Source organism: Alexandromys fortis, unplaced genomic scaffold (genome assembly GCF_014885135.2).
Source record: "Alexandromys fortis isolate MF-2015 unplaced genomic scaffold, M_Fortis_MF-2015_v1.1 scaffold_77, whole genome shotgun sequence".
Lineage (NCBI taxonomy): Eukaryota > Metazoa > Chordata > Mammalia > Rodentia > Cricetidae > Alexandromys > Alexandromys fortis.
The window spans coordinates 8,326,598-8,345,246 of NW_026067967.1; the positions used below are offsets into that span (position 1 = coordinate 8,326,598).

At 52.0% G+C, this 18,649-nt stretch overlaps 1 protein-coding gene across 1 annotated transcript in view; it reads left to right on the forward strand.

Moving 5' to 3' along the window:
* Positions 1–6,972, forward strand: part of Chrdl2 (chordin like 2) — a 29,135-nt gene extending 22,163 nt beyond the window's left edge. Inside the window, exons 6-10 of the mRNA XM_050154471.1 lie at positions 192–351; positions 1,204–1,398; positions 1,676–1,846; positions 5,890–5,982; positions 6,820–6,972. Of these exons, the coding sequence (XP_050010428.1) occupies positions 192–351; positions 1,204–1,398; positions 1,676–1,846; positions 5,890–5,982; positions 6,820–6,899 (699 nt within the window). The 3' untranslated portion in view covers positions 6,900–6,972. The remainder of the gene's footprint in view (positions 1–191; positions 352–1,203; positions 1,399–1,675; positions 1,847–5,889; positions 5,983–6,819) is intronic.
* The last annotated feature ends 11,677 nt before the right edge of the window (positions 6,973–18,649 follow it).

The window sequence follows — 18,649 nt, forward strand, 5'->3', positions numbered from 1 at the left end:
TCTCTCTCTCTCCCTCTCTCTCCCTCTCTCTCCCTCTCCCCCCTTTCTTCTCCCTTTCCCTCTCCCTCTCTCTCTCCCTTCCCCTTTCCCTCTCCTTTCCTCTCCCTATTCTCTTCCCTCCCTCCTTCTCTCCCTCTCCTCTCCTCTTGCTGTGGCACGTCCCACTCAGACACCCTGCCTGCTGGTTGCAGAGACAGGATCCGCACTTGGAGGAGGGAAAGAGGAGAGTCCCCAGCACTCCAGCACCGACCAGCCTCAGTTTCCCTCTGGGTTTCATCCCTCGCTACTTCCGACCCATGGGAACGGGCAGCACCACCGTCAAGATTATTCTGAAGGAGAAGCATAAGAAAGGTGAGGCTAGGACCCTCCTCCCATCTGCTCATGGGGTAGGGACCCCTCCTTCCTGCACCCCCTACTCTGGTTCTCCAATCTCAATCTGACCGTGAGCTTAAACTCAAAACCAAACACAACTAAATGTACCCTTGAAGATCATGGATCCCGTTTGGCAGATGAGGACACTGAGGTGCCCAAGTACTGGATCAGGGAAAGGACCAGTTCTGTTCCAAGGGGGATGGGGGTTTCTCACTAAGTAGCTCAGACTGGCCTCGAACTTCAGACCCTCCCATCTCAGCCTCCTAAGTCACAGTATTTTACTGAGCTTCTATTATGTCTTTATTGAGAAGTGGAGGAGACAGAACAGAGTCCGTCCTAGGCTCTGCCCCAGTGAGCTCCCAGCCTAGCTGGGAAGACACGTGAATAAATTACCATGACACAGGGCTGGAGACAAGACTGTCAAATAAAGGAGGGGCAGAGCTGATCTGCAGGGTGACAGTGGGGACAGAGAAGGAGCACAGGCTGCAGAAGGAGAGAACAGGGGTTCCCAGTGGGCCTCCGAGGCTGTCAGAGAGGGATGAGTCATGGGGCTACAGGGAGGGGAAGTGAACCTGCTAGAGCACCCATGCCAGGTGTGAGAGTTGTCCTTGGCTCTCCAATTGCCATGCCAGCACTCTCTTTTCCCCACCAGAACCTCGGAGGCCAGGGGAGGGCTCTCCATCCTCAGCACACCCTGAGGGATGTCGGGGTTGGTACAGGTTTTGTTCCCTGGCCAGCATTTTGCAGGCAATGTAGCTGGTGTGCACTAGGCACCCTCTACCTTTTGTGGCACTCACCCTTCCTTCCTCCTCCCTGCTCTCCATGTTCCAGCCTGCACCCACAACGGGAAGACGTACTCCCACGGGGAGGTGTGGCACCCTACTGTGCTCTCCTTCGGCCCCATGCCCTGCATCCTGTGCACCTGTGTGGATGGCGAGCAGGACTGCCATCGCGTGACCTGCCCCACCCAATATCCCTGCAGTCAACCCAAGAAGATGGCTGGGAAGTGCTGCAAGATCTGCCCGGGTAGGAGGGGTGCTGGAGGCAGGGGAGGCACTGGCCATAGGTACTGGGATGGAGGAGGAGTTTATAGGCGCCCAGATTGCTAGAAGCACAGACACAGAAAATACCGGGCTACGTGGAACCACCTAGCATGTCAGTGGGAACCTCAGAGGCTCCTGACATAGACGTGAAGTCAAATGGTGTTTTTGCATTCTTTGAAGCCATGAAGTATTAGAACATGGGACATTTTGAGAATAGTCAATGTTGGTTGAATACATCAATTTTTTTTTTTCTCTTTTAGATGAGGCAGATGCCGACCACAGTGAGGTCATTTCCACCAAGTGTCCCAAGGTGCCAGGCCAGGTGTCTGTGTACACGTTGGTCTCTCCAAGCCCAGACGGTCTGCACCGCTTTGTCCTGGAGCATGAAGCCTCTGACCAGGTGGAGACCTACATCTGGAAGCTAGTAAAAGGTGCGTGGCCAGCTCCTGCTCCCAGCTTCGTATTCCTCTGGTATCTTCCTGCCCTCAGAACCAATAGGGGCCTTAAGAAGGTTTTCCTGATCAGATTCCTCAGCATCCTCCCAGGAGTAAGAACCCCTAATTTCATTCCCATTTCTGCTCCTCTGCTATTTCTGATAGCTCTGATAAGCTTGCTAAGGTCTCTGAATGCTCCCTCTCCTGGTCATGGAGCGTTACTGCACCCTTTGAGGAGCTGGCCTTAAAATCATAAACTCTACATGGTGAGATTGAAGCGTTGAACCATGATCCAAAGCCTGGAGAAAAGAAGATTCAGCGGGTGGGCTGCCCTGTCAGAGGAAACAGCTTTTCCCTTAATGACCGCAGAGGTCAGACCACAAGCAGAGGCTACGCAACCAGGCAGACCTGGGTTCAAATCTCACCTCTGCTACTTCAAATTCTGCCTCTTCTCAATGATCTCAGGCAGTCACTTAGCCTCTCTGGACCTCAGAGCTCTCTTCCATGAACCAGGGAAAGGTGCTTTGGGATAATTCCTGACCTACGGCAAAAATATCCATCTCCTCCTACCACACCAGCTGGTTAGAATGGCAGAGAGGTGGGCTTCTGTTCAGTAAGAGGACGCACTTGTCATCCTCACAGCCTTCCTATGGTGAGAGGAAGGTGTGGAGAGGATCATGGGAGAGGCAGAAGGAGGGATTCTTGCCATTGTTCTGTACCTACAGATCACACTGTTTCCCAGACTGGTGCTAGCTACAGCTAGCTCTCAGACCACCCACACAGCAGGTGCTGGGACAGCAGAAAGCAGTAAGCCCCCATCCTTGCAACAGTTGCTTATAGGAAGGCTTCCTGGAGGGTAGACCTTTGCAACAGAGGGAAGCCCGGGGCCTTGGAGAAGCCACAGAGACTTTGCAAGTAGGAGAACAGCAGCCCTGTGCTCTGATCTGCATGCTACAGACACTAGGTGCAAAGTACCCCCATTTAATCCTTACAAGCACCTTCATGGTATGTAAGCACCTTCCGGCCCCATTTTGTAGGTAAGAAAACTAAGTCTGGAAGACTAGGGTGTAGCTTAGTCGCCAGAATGCTCGCCTTGGACACAGGAAGCCCTGAGTTCAATTCCCAGCACAGTATAAACCAGGCACGGTGGCAGGCACCAGAAGCGAAATCAGACTTTCAAGGTCACTGTCAGATATGTGGAGAATCTGAGAACGTCCTGGGCTAGGTAGACCCAGTCAAAGGAAGGAAGGGCACACTCGGTCTGGAAGACAACATGGACTTGCCAAAGACTGAGGAACGCGCCTGAGAAAGACCAGGAGGGCCAGGATGACACAGAGAGACTGGAGAGGGGACTGACTTCCCGTCTCATCATCACCAGACCCAGCATTAGAGAAATGAGGGGGGTACTTCAGCTCCACCATGCTAGGCCCTACTGTCCTGTCCCTAGCAGTGCTCCCCATTTCCTGCCCCCCTGGGTCACCTAAATGTTCCACGAGTCCCTCCCTGCCCCAGACGGTCTCACCCAGGGCTCATTATCAGGACTGCAGTTTCCTCCCTCGGAGGGATGGAAACAAGTGAACAGTGGTCACTGAACCTGCTGCAAGGCCGCTCCATCTGGGACCAGCCCAGGGCGAAGAGCCTGTGAGATTCTGGACTTTCCTGGTAGGGTAGACTTCAGAGGCCTCAAAGAACTTCCCCTAACCTCCTGATGGTCCCTGATCCCTGCCCCACCCCCCGTGCAGGTGCCCAGAACATCTTGGTCCAAAGAAGTTTGGCTTCACTGTGATCTGGACTGTCCTGGTGCCTGGAACTCACTCAGCAGCACCAGCTCTGCCTAGGGGGCCACGTGCTCATCTGTGCTCAGATGTGACATGGCCTTTCAAAAAGGCAAGGCACATTTGAGACCCCAGGCCCCAAAATATCTTCCTCTCCATATGCCCTACAGATCATGGTGGAGGGTCCCTCCCATCGGTCACACCTGTCTCTCCTCCCATGTTTTTTTGTGTGAGCAATGCAGGAGGGCCCATCCTTATCCCACAGAAGTTCTTTCTTGCCACTCATATGGTCCCTGGGCCTTTGGAGCTATTTGCTATATCTTGGCATCTAAGCCGGAGCTCCAAGGATAGTGCAGGCTATTTCCTGGTTCCTGAAACGCAGGCTCCATGTCTGAGTTTTCCATTCCCCTTCATGGGGTTCCCCTCTGATCCCTGAGTACAGATCTGGTTCTTGGTGTCCCCCAAGGCCATGCTGGCCTAGCTGAGGCCTTGCTGGATGCATTTCTTCTCTCTGGCCAGAGGCTGGGTAACAGCCAGTGCCCCCTCACAACCCATGGGCTTAGGGCTTCATTGCCATGTATGGTGCCGGGCATAGCTTTCCATGAAGTGAAAATACCAGATGATTCGATTAATACCTCATTCCTCCTGGGGCCTCACTAGACTAGATACATATATATTTGTCTACCCATCTACTTATCCATCCACCCACACCCATCTATTCAGCTTGTCAGACACCCTACACCCGTCTATCCATCACCCTTTACATCTTTCCATCCACTTACCCATCTATCTATCCAGCTATTCATCCATCAAGACACTCATCTATTCATCCCTACCCCATACCATTTATCCATCTATCCACCCATTCATACAGACACATGTACATGCACCCCACACCCTTCTACCCATCTATCCATTCATTCATCCTTCTGGTCACCTGTTCATTCATACATACACATAGGCATGCATGCATCCATCTGCCCACCATTCATACATACACATATACATGCACACATCCACCCATCCATCCACCCACCCCACACCCATCTACCCATCTATCCATTCATTCATCCTCCTGGCCACCTGTTTATTCATATACACACATAGGCATGCATACGTTCACCCATCCATCCTTCTATCCAAGGAATAATATATCCTACGTGTTTCACGCTCAGAACCCAGAGAGTTAAGTTCTCAAGAATTCCAAGTCTGAGAGAGAAGGCAGGAATAGGCATAATGACAGCACCATAGAAATGGGGGGGGGGGGATTGGTCTGGGAAGACAACTCAGTTGGTAAAGGGCTTGCTTTAAAAGCATGAGAACCTGAGTTCAGTCCCCGGAAGGTGTGTAAAAATGCTGGGTGTAATGGCACACACTTGGGAAGTGGAGACAGGAGGATCCCAGCCACACCAGCCTACCTGGTGAGCTCCAGGCCAACGAATGGCCCTGCCACAAAGGATGAAGGCAACGTTACTGAGGATGGTACCCAAGGTTGTCTGTTGTCTGTTCCACGTTCATGTACATACATGTGTACACACATCCCCCCCCCACCCCATATAGACACCTTTCAAAAGAAACGGGTAAAATGATAAACAGAACCCAAGTGTGATATGTCCCGCATAGAGGGGGCTAAAATCCCTTTCACGAAGGATCAGGGAAGCCTTCTCACTAAGACCTGGTAGACGGGCGCTTGCTTCACTTGCTGTGCACAGTGGGTGTAGAAAACAATGGCAAAAGGGCTGGAATTTGCAAAGGCTCTGTTTCCTCCTAGGACCTCAAGTATTGGCTAGGGCTGGGCCTCACTCACGACACAATAGCTCCATGTTCTGTGATGCCTGAATGAACACAGCTATGGATTTTTTATCATATGCTGTACACTAGAGGAAGGCTTGGCTGGTCCACATGGTCAACCTTTTCTTACTGTCTCATTCCTCCCTCCTCCCCTTCCCTCCCCCTCGTTCCCTTCACTGTGGGCAGGCATGTGGATGGTGGCAGGAACAGCAGCAGAGAAAAGAGGGGAAAGGATACATGCTTTATTTACTGTGGAGGTGGCAGGCTGTCAGAGACGCCAGCATATTTCAAATGGTCATCATTAGGATTTCTAGTTAAGAGGGGCTAGGGCACTCGTGTGTTGACTGAGGAGGAGGACAGGGACCCTGCAGATTTGGTGTCTGGTCAGACTGGAGGCAGGGAGGGAGGTGGCAGGGTGAGTTGTGAGCTGTCACCCCATCCGATCTGCCTAGCTCATGCCTTGTCTGCCCACAGGAATCTTCCACTTGGTTCAAATCAAGAGAGTCAGGAAGCAAGATTTCCAGAAAGAAGCTCAGAACTTCCGGTTACTCACTGGCACCCATGAAGGTGGGACCTTGGTCTAGGAATCGGGCCAAGGAGGGGAGCAGAGACAAAGCAGAGAACCTCTTGGGGAGTTCCCAGGATGCTAGTGTCAGGAGAGGGGGTGGGCTGTCAGCCACAGACGTCAGTTCCCAGCACAGGAATCCAGTGGGTGTCTGGGCCAGAGATTTCTCAATCCCTAAATGAGAGAGAGAAGGTGAGCTTAAGCAGCTGGCCTTGTCTTGGCTCGGTAGGGTCAGGTCTGATTCCCCAAGCCCTGGTGCTTCCTGTGCCTCTAGACCAATGGTTCTTAACCTGTGGGTCACCCTCCCTTGGGGGTCGGTCACATATCAGGTATTTACATGACCATTCAAAACAGCGGCAAAACTACAGCTATGAAATAGTAACAAAATAATTTTATGGTTGTGGGGTCACCACAACATGAGCAACTGTATTAAAGGGTCTGCATTAGGAAGGCTGAACCACTCACTGCTCTAGGCTGTCACTTCCCAACAAAGGGTCCTTCTAACCACTTTTCCTGACTCTCTGATTTGATCCGCATTACTTCAAGAAGATGGACCTGGATGGGGTTTTTGGAAAAGGGGGAGTAGCAGGTCAGGTAATAGATAAAACATTACCCACAGGAACGGAGTCAGGAAACCCAGCCCTTAAATGCAGGGTGTCTGAAGGCTGAAGACTGTAAGATGGGGACCTCACCTTACCACTAGTGGGTCCCAAACCATAGCCCACACAGTCTGTCCTGCCCCAGGCATTAACATCCCAGTTGCTGTCACTGTTGTACACATGCTTGTGAGTGAACACGGTCACACACACCCCTTGTCTCTTCTACCTCTCTTCCCGCAGGTTACTGGACCATCTTCCTAGCCCAGACTCCAGAGCTGAAAGTCACAGCCAGCCCAGACAAAGCGACCAAGACATTATAACCAGGACCTAAACAGTTGCAGATATGAGATTTATTGTTTTTGTTATTGTATATTAATAAAGAGGTTGCATTACTCCCTAGCCTTGCCTGTTGACTCTACCGCCCACTTCCTCTATTCTAGGCAGATCGAGGCCTTCATCTTGAATTCAGAAGGTGCACAGAGGGCCCGCAGCTTTCCGTCAGCAACATGAACAGGCAGCCTCCTTGTACCCTTACTCCTAAGGCCCCTGGCAGGCTGCTTTTACAGGTAGCACCTCCACCCCTCCAGCAGTTACATCGTGCTGAGCCTAAGGAGAGGAACTAACTTAGTTAGCCAAGTGGTGGTGACCACAGCCTCAAAGTCATTCCCCGGGGCCCGGGGCCTTGTGTGGCCAGCCAGCCCTACTTCAGGGAACCTGGGTTCAGAGGAAAGCTGGAGCTAACATACCTGGAGGCACAGAGCGGGTAGTAGCTGTCCCAGAACTGGAGGCCAGGACTCTGACTTCAGGCTAGCATTTCCCGCCCCCCATTCTTGCAGCCACATGAACGGCCTCGCCTCCAAAGGGATCCAAGACTGCAGTTAGATTGCCAAGTTGGCCCGTTGTCTGCGAAGGCCTAACCCGTGCAGTGAAAGACAAATCGACCATTTATCCTGCCCACGTGTGTAAGTGCTCGCGATGTCAGATATGCTTTATGGCCTGTGACTTCATTTACGTCAAACAACGTAGGATTTACCGCCCTCGCCCCCCTGACTCTGGAGAGGCCTCCAGGCTTGAGGAAGGCACTCTTCCCCAGAGCCTCACAGGGTTAGCCAGGCTGAGCCATCCACAGCCCCAGCTCGTCAGGTTGAAGGCAGTGAAGAGATAGTGGGCAGGGGCCTGTTGACTGGATCTGTGTGCAGCCGCCTAGAGAACCCACCCTGCTGGGTTTCTACCACACTGCCCTAAGATCTGGGAGATCTAAGCAGCCACCAATGCCACCTTGACTGGAAACTCTTCCTTAAGCTCCCATTGCCAGCTCTAGGAAGACAGGCTGGAGAGTCTGCGGTTAGAAAAACCTGTCCCTTCTAATGGATAGGCTTAATTCAGGCTAGCTTGCTCACCACAGGGACTAAGCATGGGTTCTGAGCAATTCGGAAACCTAGTAGCCCTGCCATTCATGGCGTGGGCTCTGAGCATCTCCCCAGAAGTCTTTGCTGAAGATGTCTCTTCAGCAAAGCCTTCCCCAATGCTCCACCCTTGCCCCTTGCCCCACCCCAGCCCTCTTCCCCATTTCCGGGCTGCAGGTGGACTTTGCAGTCCTAGGTTTCCAGACAGGAATGGGTCACCAGTGTACTCTTCCTGATGTGTCAGGACAAGCTGTCTCCCCGATTTCTTTAGTAGTCTTATGTGAAACCTGTAATGTGTGCCCTAAGCCTGCTTACCCCCATGGGGGTGGGAGGCACTGTTTATACATCCAGCCTTCCTTGTTCTATTTGAGCAAATGCTCACAAATTGCCCCATGGTTTCACACGCTTTCTGAGCCACTCCAGGGTAAACTTTACACTAAACCAATGACACGGAGCAAGGAACTGATTGATGTTACCCTTCCCAAATCTGGAGGAAGAGATCAACAACAATGAGGTGAAGAGGAGACATCATGGTATCTGAGTGACGACGGAGGTGAAGGCAGGACTTCGGGGGCACAGTCCCCAACTCCAACTGAGGACACTTACCCAGGCTCTGAAGGATGGGGAAGAGGTGGAGAAATAGTGGAGGGAGGGAGAGAGGAGGATGGGTAATGATATAGGAGCAGAAAACTCTGTAGATGAGAGAAGCAGATGACAAGGAGAATCACGATCGCTCACCCGTGCTGGACAGTGTTGGGCAGTGAGCAGACGGAGGTGAGGCTGTCTTCCAGCCGAGAGGCTCTGGCTTCACCCCAAGAGACACTCTATGATTTAGAGGCTGCCTCTACCTGCTGCAGAAGAATGACCTGGCAGAGCTGGGCTGAAGCCAGGGAGGAACGGTGTAGAGAATGTTCACGAGAGGCTTGGGAAGGAGGCCATGGGGAAGGCGGGGTGGACTGACTGGGGGGAAGGTTAAGAGAGAGGGAAGAATCTCACCAGATAGCTTCACACACACACACACACACACAGACACACACACAGACACACACACCTGGCATCTGAGGATATAACCATAGCATTCTGGGTTTATTATAGGTTACCAGAAGGTTGGGCTAGAGAGAGAAGCTGGGAGCTGTTGACTTATAGATGGTGACCAAAGCCAGGAGGGGAGGGACCCTGGCCTGGGGGAGATTGTAGAACATAGAGCATTTTGCAAGGGAATGACTGGGGAGACCAGAGGGAAGGTAAGAGACTCCCCATGAAGAGGTTGAATAGGTGAGGCTTTGAAAGAGCCCTCTGAAGAGCCAAGGACAACCTTGTAACCACGACAACCATTTGTGTCAGTTGAGAAGCAGAAGCTGAGTTTGGGGGACCTGAGGCTGTATCTGGGAAGTGAGGAAACAGACTTTTAACAAATTTAGCAGTAAGAAGAGGCGGGGAGACTGGATGGCTGTGCATATGGGATGGAAGGCGTTTCGGATGGGAGGGAACCCAGCCAGTCTCGGTAACGAGAAGATCCCAGGAAGAGGGAAAGAGAAGAAAGGAGATCTGAGGATGGAGAGATGAATATTCAAAGATGATCATCTTTTTTGGCTACAAACCCACTGTGGTACCCTGACTCCTTTCACATGAGGCTGCTGAGGAAGAAGGAAATGACAGTCTTGGGGACTCTCCGAGGCTCCCACAGGGGACCCCAGGGATCTACTGTCCTGCCTGAGGTCAGTGAAACCTACTCCACCATCCTAGTATATTCAAATCCATCATCTTCTCTGCTCCCGGAAGACCCCAGTGAGGTGGGGATTACTACTCATGTCTCACAGGTGAGGAAATGAAGACCCATGGAATGAATGATAAAAAACAGGAATAAAAGGAGGAGAGTGGATTCCAACTGGGGTCGTGTGGCCCTCAAAGCACTGAGTGCCCAGCAGACCTGAGCTCAGAGCCTACGTTTCACTTTTCCACCCAGGTCCCAGAGCTTGTTCATTCACTGTGGTGCCTCCAGGTTTCTTGGGGCTGCTTCCTCCTCCTCTTCCTCCTGCAGCTGTTGACACCACCTCGCCCCATCCCTTCAGGGGATACTGGGCTCTGGGAAATGGCGGTCTTTCTGAGAATCAGGATGTGCCCTGTAGTTTGAAGCTGCCTTTAAGGTGAGGAAGGCCTGGGGCCACACTGGCACAACGGCTTTCTCTCTAGGACTGGCTCAGAACCCAGCTTGCCTCAGCCTGGTGTCTGGAAAGCACCCCTGCCTGACTTCTCAGAGTCATGTATGGGAGACGGGAGAAGACTGGGAATTGCGATCAGGTGTGGCCGAGGCTGGCCGGGGCTGTGTGGGTCTCTGTGTAAATGCCCTTCTCTGCACAGGGAAGCCTTCTAGAAAGAAACCTTGGGTCTGGACCTCTGCTCTGGGCTGGTGTAATGACCACACGGGTCCAGTCTCACTCTCAGGTTCACTGATTCCACTCTATCGCAGAACCACACACCACGCCTGAGGTCAAACAGCAATGAACCCACTCATTATTACAACCTGCTCACAGCTCCCTGCCACCAACTTTCCCTTCCTACTTCATCCCTGCTAGATAGTCCTGCCGAGGACCACAGGAGGCACTCAATATACAAGAGGGAGGCATGACAATAGCAGCGAAATTAAGGGCAGTGGGAGGGGCTTGAGGGGGCATATCATAGGTGCTCATCACTACCATTGTTTCCCAGTATCACCGCCACCTTCTCCACCAGGACCTCACATTTATGGGGCCCGGGTAAGAATTCAAGCAGAGTCTGTGTATCTCAAATATCTACAACTCGAGAGTCACGCTAACAAATCATTCCACAAAATATTCCTTTTTGGCCTTGAAGGCCAACTTCAGACACCAAGTTTAGTGACTTCTCCAAATTCCTTGGTAGCACAGGAAAGAACCAAGAATTGATCCTTGGCTCTTTCTCCCCCTCCCTTCTGCTGTTCCTTTATTTTTTGTGGGGAGGAGAGGTATCCCAGGCTGGCCTTGAACTCACAATCCTCCCATCTCCTCCCAAGTGCCAAGATTGCACACATGTATCACCATGTCTGAGTCCTTTTTCCTTCTTATTCTAGCTCTCTTCACAGGGGTGGCCATCCTGGCCTGCATCCTGTGTCAGCTCTCAAACAGCTCCACAGAAGCTCCTCTCCCCACATTGGCCATGTAGCCCTTCTGCCCACTGTAAACCTGGGAGAATCCATCTGCACCAACAGAATGAAGGAGAAATTAGGCAGGTGACCTCTGGCCAGAAGAGGTCATGCCGCGGCTGCCCGTCACAAAGAGACTTGCTGTTGGAGCTCTGAGCCACGCAGCACCAATGACTCCACGGCAGGCTGTCATACTGTAAGAAAGCCAAGGCACTTAGAGGAGGTATTCCTAGATGCTGCAGTTACCAGGACCAGCTGAGCGACAGTCCAGCTACCATAAATAATAGCCCACATATGTGACCAGAAAGCCCAGGCATGGTGAAACACAGACAACGCATTGGCATTGACTGGCCCCAAACAGAAGTCAGAAGCATTCAACAGCAGTAGCTGGGGGAGGGAGCAGGGATTTGTCAGGCAGCAAAGGTAAATGGAACTTGTACAGACCCCACCCACAGTCCTGCTGCAGCCAGTGGTTCCTCTGAGAAGAGGTGAGATCACATTGTCTACAAGTAGACTCTACCCTCTGGACAGAGAATCTCAGGCTTCCTTGTTTCTGAGTGTGGCCTTTGATGGGGAGAGGGTGCCCATTCTTTTCATTCCAGGGGTCCCTGGTGCCGTGGGCACAACTGAGAAAGGGTCAGTATGGGGTCTGAGGGTAGGAGCTGTTTCTGTAGAGGGGGTCAACATGGGAAGCAGGGGAATGGGCTTAGTGACTTAGCACAGCTCTCAATGACAGAGAGGTTGGCTGTCTAGGCCAGAACATGGCCACAGAGATAGAAGTGGATTTAAGAACTCCACCTAAATAGAAGGTTCACAGAATGATGTGGGATTCCCCTCTGTATGCTGTGATTACCATTGGTAAATAAAGAAAGTGCTTTGGGCCTACAGCAGAGCTATAGGGGAACAGAGCTAGGAGGAGAAAACTAAACTGAATGGTGGGAGAAAGAAGGCGGAGTCAGAGAGAAGCCACGGAGCCGCCAGAGGAGACAGATGTGAGACGCTAGTCGGAACCTTGCTAGTAGGCCACAAGCCTCATGGTGAAATATAAAATAATAGAAATGGGTTAATACTAGATGTAAGAGCTAGCGATACACTTAAGTGATTGGTAAAGCAGTGATTTAAAAAATAAATAAATAGAAGGTTGAGTCAATGAAACCCATGCCAATCAGACATGGTTACCATCTCCCTCCCTCAACATTTAAGAAAACAGATGGCCTCACGGTTCCTACAACATTCTGAAGCTGGTCTCCACTTGGGACATCTCCCATCCCTTATTCCCTTGTCATCGTCATATGCACTGGTTCCGGGTGATCTCCCAGCACAGGGAACCTGAGGATGCACACTCCCATTCCACTGACAGTGACTGAGGGTGTGTGGAACTGACATTCCAGCTCCTTTGAGCTGATGTCAGTCGCCAGCACCATCTCTAGCTCCTCTGTTCCCCTTCCTTGCTGTATCCACGTGCGTCCAGGTGACAATATCAGCTGCTCCCACTGGGCTTGTTTGTCCGTGCTTGGAGGGACGCGGGAGGATTAAGAAAAGGCAGGTAGAAAAAACAGAGATACAAAAGAAAAGACCGAGACACAGGATAGAGTCAGGAGGGCATCCAGTAAGCCCTGAGATTTGCTCCAAGTTTATTTCTCCTAGGCTTTATAGACCACAATCCAAAGACGCTTCTTCACCAAAATACAAGGAACAAAGAAATCACCTTCTCACTACCCAAAGCATCAAGTAATCACACCTTAGGTCAAAACCTCCTGTTAGTAGCCACACCTTGGGTCAACCTCCTGTCAGAACCTTGAAGGAACAAGAATAGTCCTTTGGTCAAGGTGGAACTGAACCACGTCGTGGGCTCCCACACTTCCCTCCCCTCCCCACCTCTCTGCTCCACAGTTACTGGTTTATCTTGGAAAACGTCTCAGAACACATCACTTTCACCTGATACCCCAGCTCAACCTCTGAGTCTGGGGATCCCAGAAAAAGGCAGTCACCACATGCTAGATGTCCTGTCCTTCCAGCCGGCAGCCTCCAACAGACCCAGGTCCAGTGTGGGCATTGATTTTGACTATAACTTGCTTGGATTAAGGAACACCAAGGCTTCTGCCAAGGCTGACCTCCCGAGTTTGATCCCTGGGTGGGTCACATAGGATGGAAGCAGAGAACTGACTCCTAACGTGTTCTGACCTCTGCGCACATATTGTGTTACATGTGTGCATGCTCACACACACTGCGCTAAATCAATCTTGAGAGAAAGCTCAATGGCTCTAGGGCATCTGTGAAGCACACCTTTGGGGCATGTCTGCGAGGGTGTCTCCAGGGAGGTTTAACTGTTTTATTTCGACTTATTTTGTATCAACATTACATAAGCTACATTAATTGAGAACATGCCTCCATCAGACTGACCTGTAGGCAAATCTATGGGCATTTTCTTGATTAATGATTGATGGGAGATAGCCCAGCCCACTGCAGGTGGTGCCTACACCCTGGGCATCACCTGGGTTGTATAAAAACCCAGGCTGAGCAAGCCAGTAAGCAGCATGCCTCCACGGTCTCTGCTTCAGTTCCTGTCTCTAGGTTCCTTCCCTGCTTGAGGTTCTGCCTTGGCTTCCCTCAGTAATGGGCGGTGATCTATATAATAAACCCTTTCCTCTCCAGGTTGCTTTCGGTCATGATTTAATCACAGCAATAGAAACACTGACTAAAACATAAGGCCACTCACTCACTGAGCCTGGAGCTCACCAATTGGACCAGATTGGCTGGCCAAGAAGGCCCAGAGAGCAGACTGTCTCTGTTGGGCTTCAGATGTTGCCAAACAGGCTTTCACGCTGAGTCTGAGGGTAAGAACTCCTGCTTGCTCGGCAGACACTTTACCTATGGAGCCAACTTCCCAGTTCCTAAACTGGTGTTTTAAGCAAGCTTCCTAGACAGACCCAAAGTCTCCCTTAACAGCACAAGATCCGAAGCTCACAGAGAACGCTGCCCATGTTAGTCCACCCCTCAGAGCGCTTCAAAACTTACTGGTAATGCCCCAGACCTCCATAACCAGGCAGGGTAGAGGGACTCCCCCCAAACTCACATCTGACCCTCTTACTCCAGCCAGGGTCCATGGCTGCGCATCTACCTCCCTCATCTGGTCGCCAAGCATTGACTAATATTCCTTTCCCACTGCCTTGCTGCCCTACCCAGTGCCCTCCTGAGCACCACCTCATCCTCTCCTCTAAGGGTCTTCTGCGCTTTTACCAGAGCCAGCTCACCTGTCAACCCTATCTCCCTATATCACAAGCCACACTTGTGGCTGGCTGTAGTGACTGCTGTGAATAATGCAGAAAACTGAGGCTCGGTTCTTGGATCCAGTGCCGTAGAGGCCAAGACTCGAACTCTAAACAGCTCCATTGCCGGCGGCTACCTGCAAAGTGCGCAGAGCCCTGGACCGGGGACGGGGGTTGGGGCGCGGGCACGGAAGAACGCAGGCTTTGATTCGCGACTCCGGCGTGGACCCAGACGCTAATTAAAATCGCCTGGGCCGCGGGGGCGGCGGGGCGGGCACAAAGCCGGCTTTGACCCGGCGGCACAGGCCGGGCTTGTGGGACGTGTTTGTTTTTGCTCGTAAAGCGCAGCGGCCCAGCGGAGTCTGGCGAGGGCCCCTGAGGCCATGGCTGTCCTCCCTGCCTGCTCTGGGCAAGCCAGGCCCTGAGCAGGAGCTTGTGCACTCCCGGCCTCAGTTTCCCTCTCCATTGATGGGTAACGATAACATGGCAGTGTTAACCGTGAAGCCTACAGGGTTCCAGGCCCCAAAGTCCAGAGATAGTGAAGGCCTCGTCAAAGGTCACACAGTCCTAAATGAAAGAGCCAGGGCTGGAACCCAGACTCCCAAAGCCACAGGAAGCCGCCTCTCCGAAGAGGCAGAGCTAGGAAGGGCCAGCTGGCAATAGGAAGGTGGGTATCGACAAGGAGGCGATTCCTGCTCACCCGTCCCACCCCCCACCTCCGTCAATTGCCCTTCAGCAGGGGACCAGACAGAATTCCCTGGAGCCTTAAGGCTTCTACCAGCCTACTCTTTAGGGTTCAGGGTTGCACACCTTCAGAGTTCAGGTTTGTGTGGATGGGTGGGAACTGGGAAAAGATGGGAACCTCCGTGGTTGTAGGTTTGCCCTGGCTGCAGTGGTCACAGAAGTATGGAGACTGAGGTCCTCTCTTATCCCCAGTCTTCCAGCGTGCCCCTGTGGGTCTCTACCAACCACTTTTCACCTGGCTTCTACTCAGCCGTAGGTTCAGAGCAATTATGACTTCCCAGCCCCCACCACCTCCCCCAGGGTACTGACATGCTCCTTGTCTTTGTCCTTCATGTCTACCAACCACTTTCCACCAGGCTTCTACTCGCTGGTCAGCTGTAGGTTCAGAGCAATTATGACTTCCCAGCCCCCACCACCTCCCCTAGGGTACTGACATGCTCAGTGTCTTTTGTCCTTCATGTCAGACAAGAAGGCCCTGGGGTACGACTGGCTCCCCAGCATGGTCAGTTCCCTCTTCATACACTGGCCCAGGTAAGATCAGCTGAGTTGAGTTTTCTCTGCTGTGGGCCAGGGCTCAGTCTAGGCTACCAGTGTCTCAATCAAGGCCCATCAGGGGCCTTGGGATAGCACGGGAGTCTTGGGAGAACGACGGCAGAAGACCCCCACTCATTGGGAACCAAAAATAAAACGGCTGACAATTCCCATCCAGCGAGATGAGCAACAAGAGAGGTGTCCCGTGCCAGGTCCCTGCCACCTCTCAGACTGGTCCTCTAACAACTTAAGCGCTAAGTCTTTGCACTTCCCTTCCTCCGCCCCACCCCCACTGCCCCAATGTCTGCCACGGAAGCCTGGGGAAGGCTCTGATCCCAGCCACCTGTGAGGAGGAGGACACGAAGAGGAGAGGGAGACAGCCGGGGGGGAAGGACTTCTCAAGGCTCTCTCCCTCCCTAAGCCCTGGGAGCCAGAGCTTGGACAGAGACACTATTAACACAAAATTTGCAAACATGGCTTCTAAAAATAGCTCAGGCTGGCAAGGCCCACCTGGCACAGACTGCACCTTTGCGGCTGTTGGCCTGCTCCCCGCAGCATGCTGGCCACCAGTCTGTCAGCAAACATGTCACTCTGCCCTCCCCGACCCATGGCTAAGGGGCCACTGCAGCTCTGGAGGTGGGTCCCCGGTAAAGACGCTCATGAAAATGAGACTTGTCCCTAGCTACTGAGAAGGAGGGGGAGCACTTGCAGGCCAAGGGGGTGGACGCTCGCTCGTCTATAGGGGAGTGGGAGGAGACACTGTCACTGTCTACAAGGAATGCTGGGGATGGATGGGGGTATCTGCAAAGGTTCAAAACAGCATTTAGACTCTACAAATAAACCTGGTCCAATCTGAGTAGAAAAAAAAAACCCCAGGAGCTAAAGTATGACGAGGGTTGAGCTGGGAGGCTGACTCCATTATCTTTATGGGCCCAGGCATGGATGAACACATGGTCCCTCTCGCTGGACTCCCAACCTCAGAGCCATAAAGGAACCAGATGGCTTGCCCAACTCTTTAACTGAAGAAGTTTAAAAAAAAAAAAGTGCCAGGAATGACATAGAACCCAGGTCTGCAGGCCAGATGCAATTGCAAACCAGGCACATGGAACGACCGTCCTTAATAACGTGTCTCAAAATGCTCCTTCTCCATCATCTGTTTCCTGAGGACCTACTGTGTGCCAGCCGCTGGGCTCAAGGAGGTGAACTAGACTGGCAGGCTCCTGCTTTTCAGTAAGTTCCGTGGAGGTCCAGGACAAGAATGACTCAGACTAGCGCCTGCCTTAGGGGCCCCAGGGCTTTTAAATAACCAGGCCCAGGGCTGGGTTTCCCAGTATGGTGCTTAGCCTTCACCATCAACTTGTCTGGATGTAGGATCACTAAAGAAATAGATCTCTGAGTCTGTGAAGGCATTGCCAGAAAGGTTTAGGTGGGAAGACCCACCCTGAATGTGGGTGACATCACCCCCATGGGCTAGCGTCCTTGACTGTATAGAAAGGAGAAAATATGCTGAGCTCCAAGCATATTCCTGGCTACAGACACAGCCACCTCACTAAACTGACCCCGAGATCTCTCCGCATGATGGACTGTACCCTCAGCCTGTGATCTAAATTAAACCCCTTCTTTTTAAATTGCTGCGGTCAGTCATGATGTCAAAGAGATAAGAAAAACAAGGCCTGCAGCGGTGGTGGTGCATGCCTCTAATCCCAGTGCTCAGGAGGCAGAAGCAGGCAGGTATCTGTGAGTTTGAAGCCTGCCTGTTCTACAGAGTAAGTTCCAGGACTGCCGGAGCTACCCAGAGAAACCCTGCCTCAAAAAACCAAAAAGAGAAAGAAAAGAAAACCAACAGATATACCCAGGTTACAGCAGAAGGCACCAAGGAAGGGAAGCTAATATCTTGTTCAAGGTCACCCCACGCATAATCTGTAGGCCTCAGTCTCCCTCCTTGTTGGTGGAAACTAGTCACTTGTTTCTGGGAGCCTCCTCTCCGGGATGCTCTCATAGATTAGATCAATGAGGTACCTGGAGTCCCTGTGGTCAGAAAGGTCAGGCTCCGGTGCAGTCCACATTCTGTGTAGGGCTCCTTGGCGTTTCTTGTCCCGTGCAGATGGACTCTTTGTTCACCTGCGGCAGTTTACCTTTAGATAGCACCACTCCAACAATCTCCCGCAATTCAGCTAATCAGACATGCCCTCCCCTAGCCTGAGGTTAAAGCCAGGCTGTAAACAAAAACCTGTGACCTCCCTCAAGGGTCTCCAGCTGTGCTGAGTCTTTCTCAACAACTCTGGGTCTTTAACCACAGTCTCTGATAAAGACCAGGATGGTAACTTGGGTGCTACTCACTCTCCTTTCCCGTAAAGTTGCATTCACTTCAGAGTGTTCGTTCCAGGTGGTTACTGCTTATCTGCTGACCACTCTCTGTGCTCACGGGACTTGTCACCATTTGCATACCTCCTATGTGCTGCCTACAATTTGCCAGAACTCCATAAAACAGTCCTTGCCTTGAGTCCACCCCTCTGTCACACGCTATGGGCAACCAGTGCTCCAACAGAATACCCTTGGGGGAACCAGCTGTCCCACTGACTCCTGGCTCTGGCATCCATCCCCTGCTTCCCCCACTGCTTCCATGTCTCATGGTACCTATGTGGCTTTCTGCCCCTAAACTTGAACTACACACACTCACCACTGAACCTCCCTGAAACCTTTTGAGCTGAAAGAAAGGAGTCCCAACTGTAATGGTCTGTCCTGTCCCTTTAAGAGACAAGCCACGCCCACTCCCTCCCCTGTCCACTGAGGCAAGCTGATCTTCTGCTTCAAGCTTGAGTCTCTTCTTCTTCTTCTTCTTCTTCTTCTTCTTCTTCTTCTTCTTCTTCTTCTTCTTCTTCTTCTTCTTCTTCTTCTTCTTCTTCTTCTTCTTCTTCTTCTTCCTCCTCCTCCTCTTCCTCCTCCTCCTCCTCCTTCCT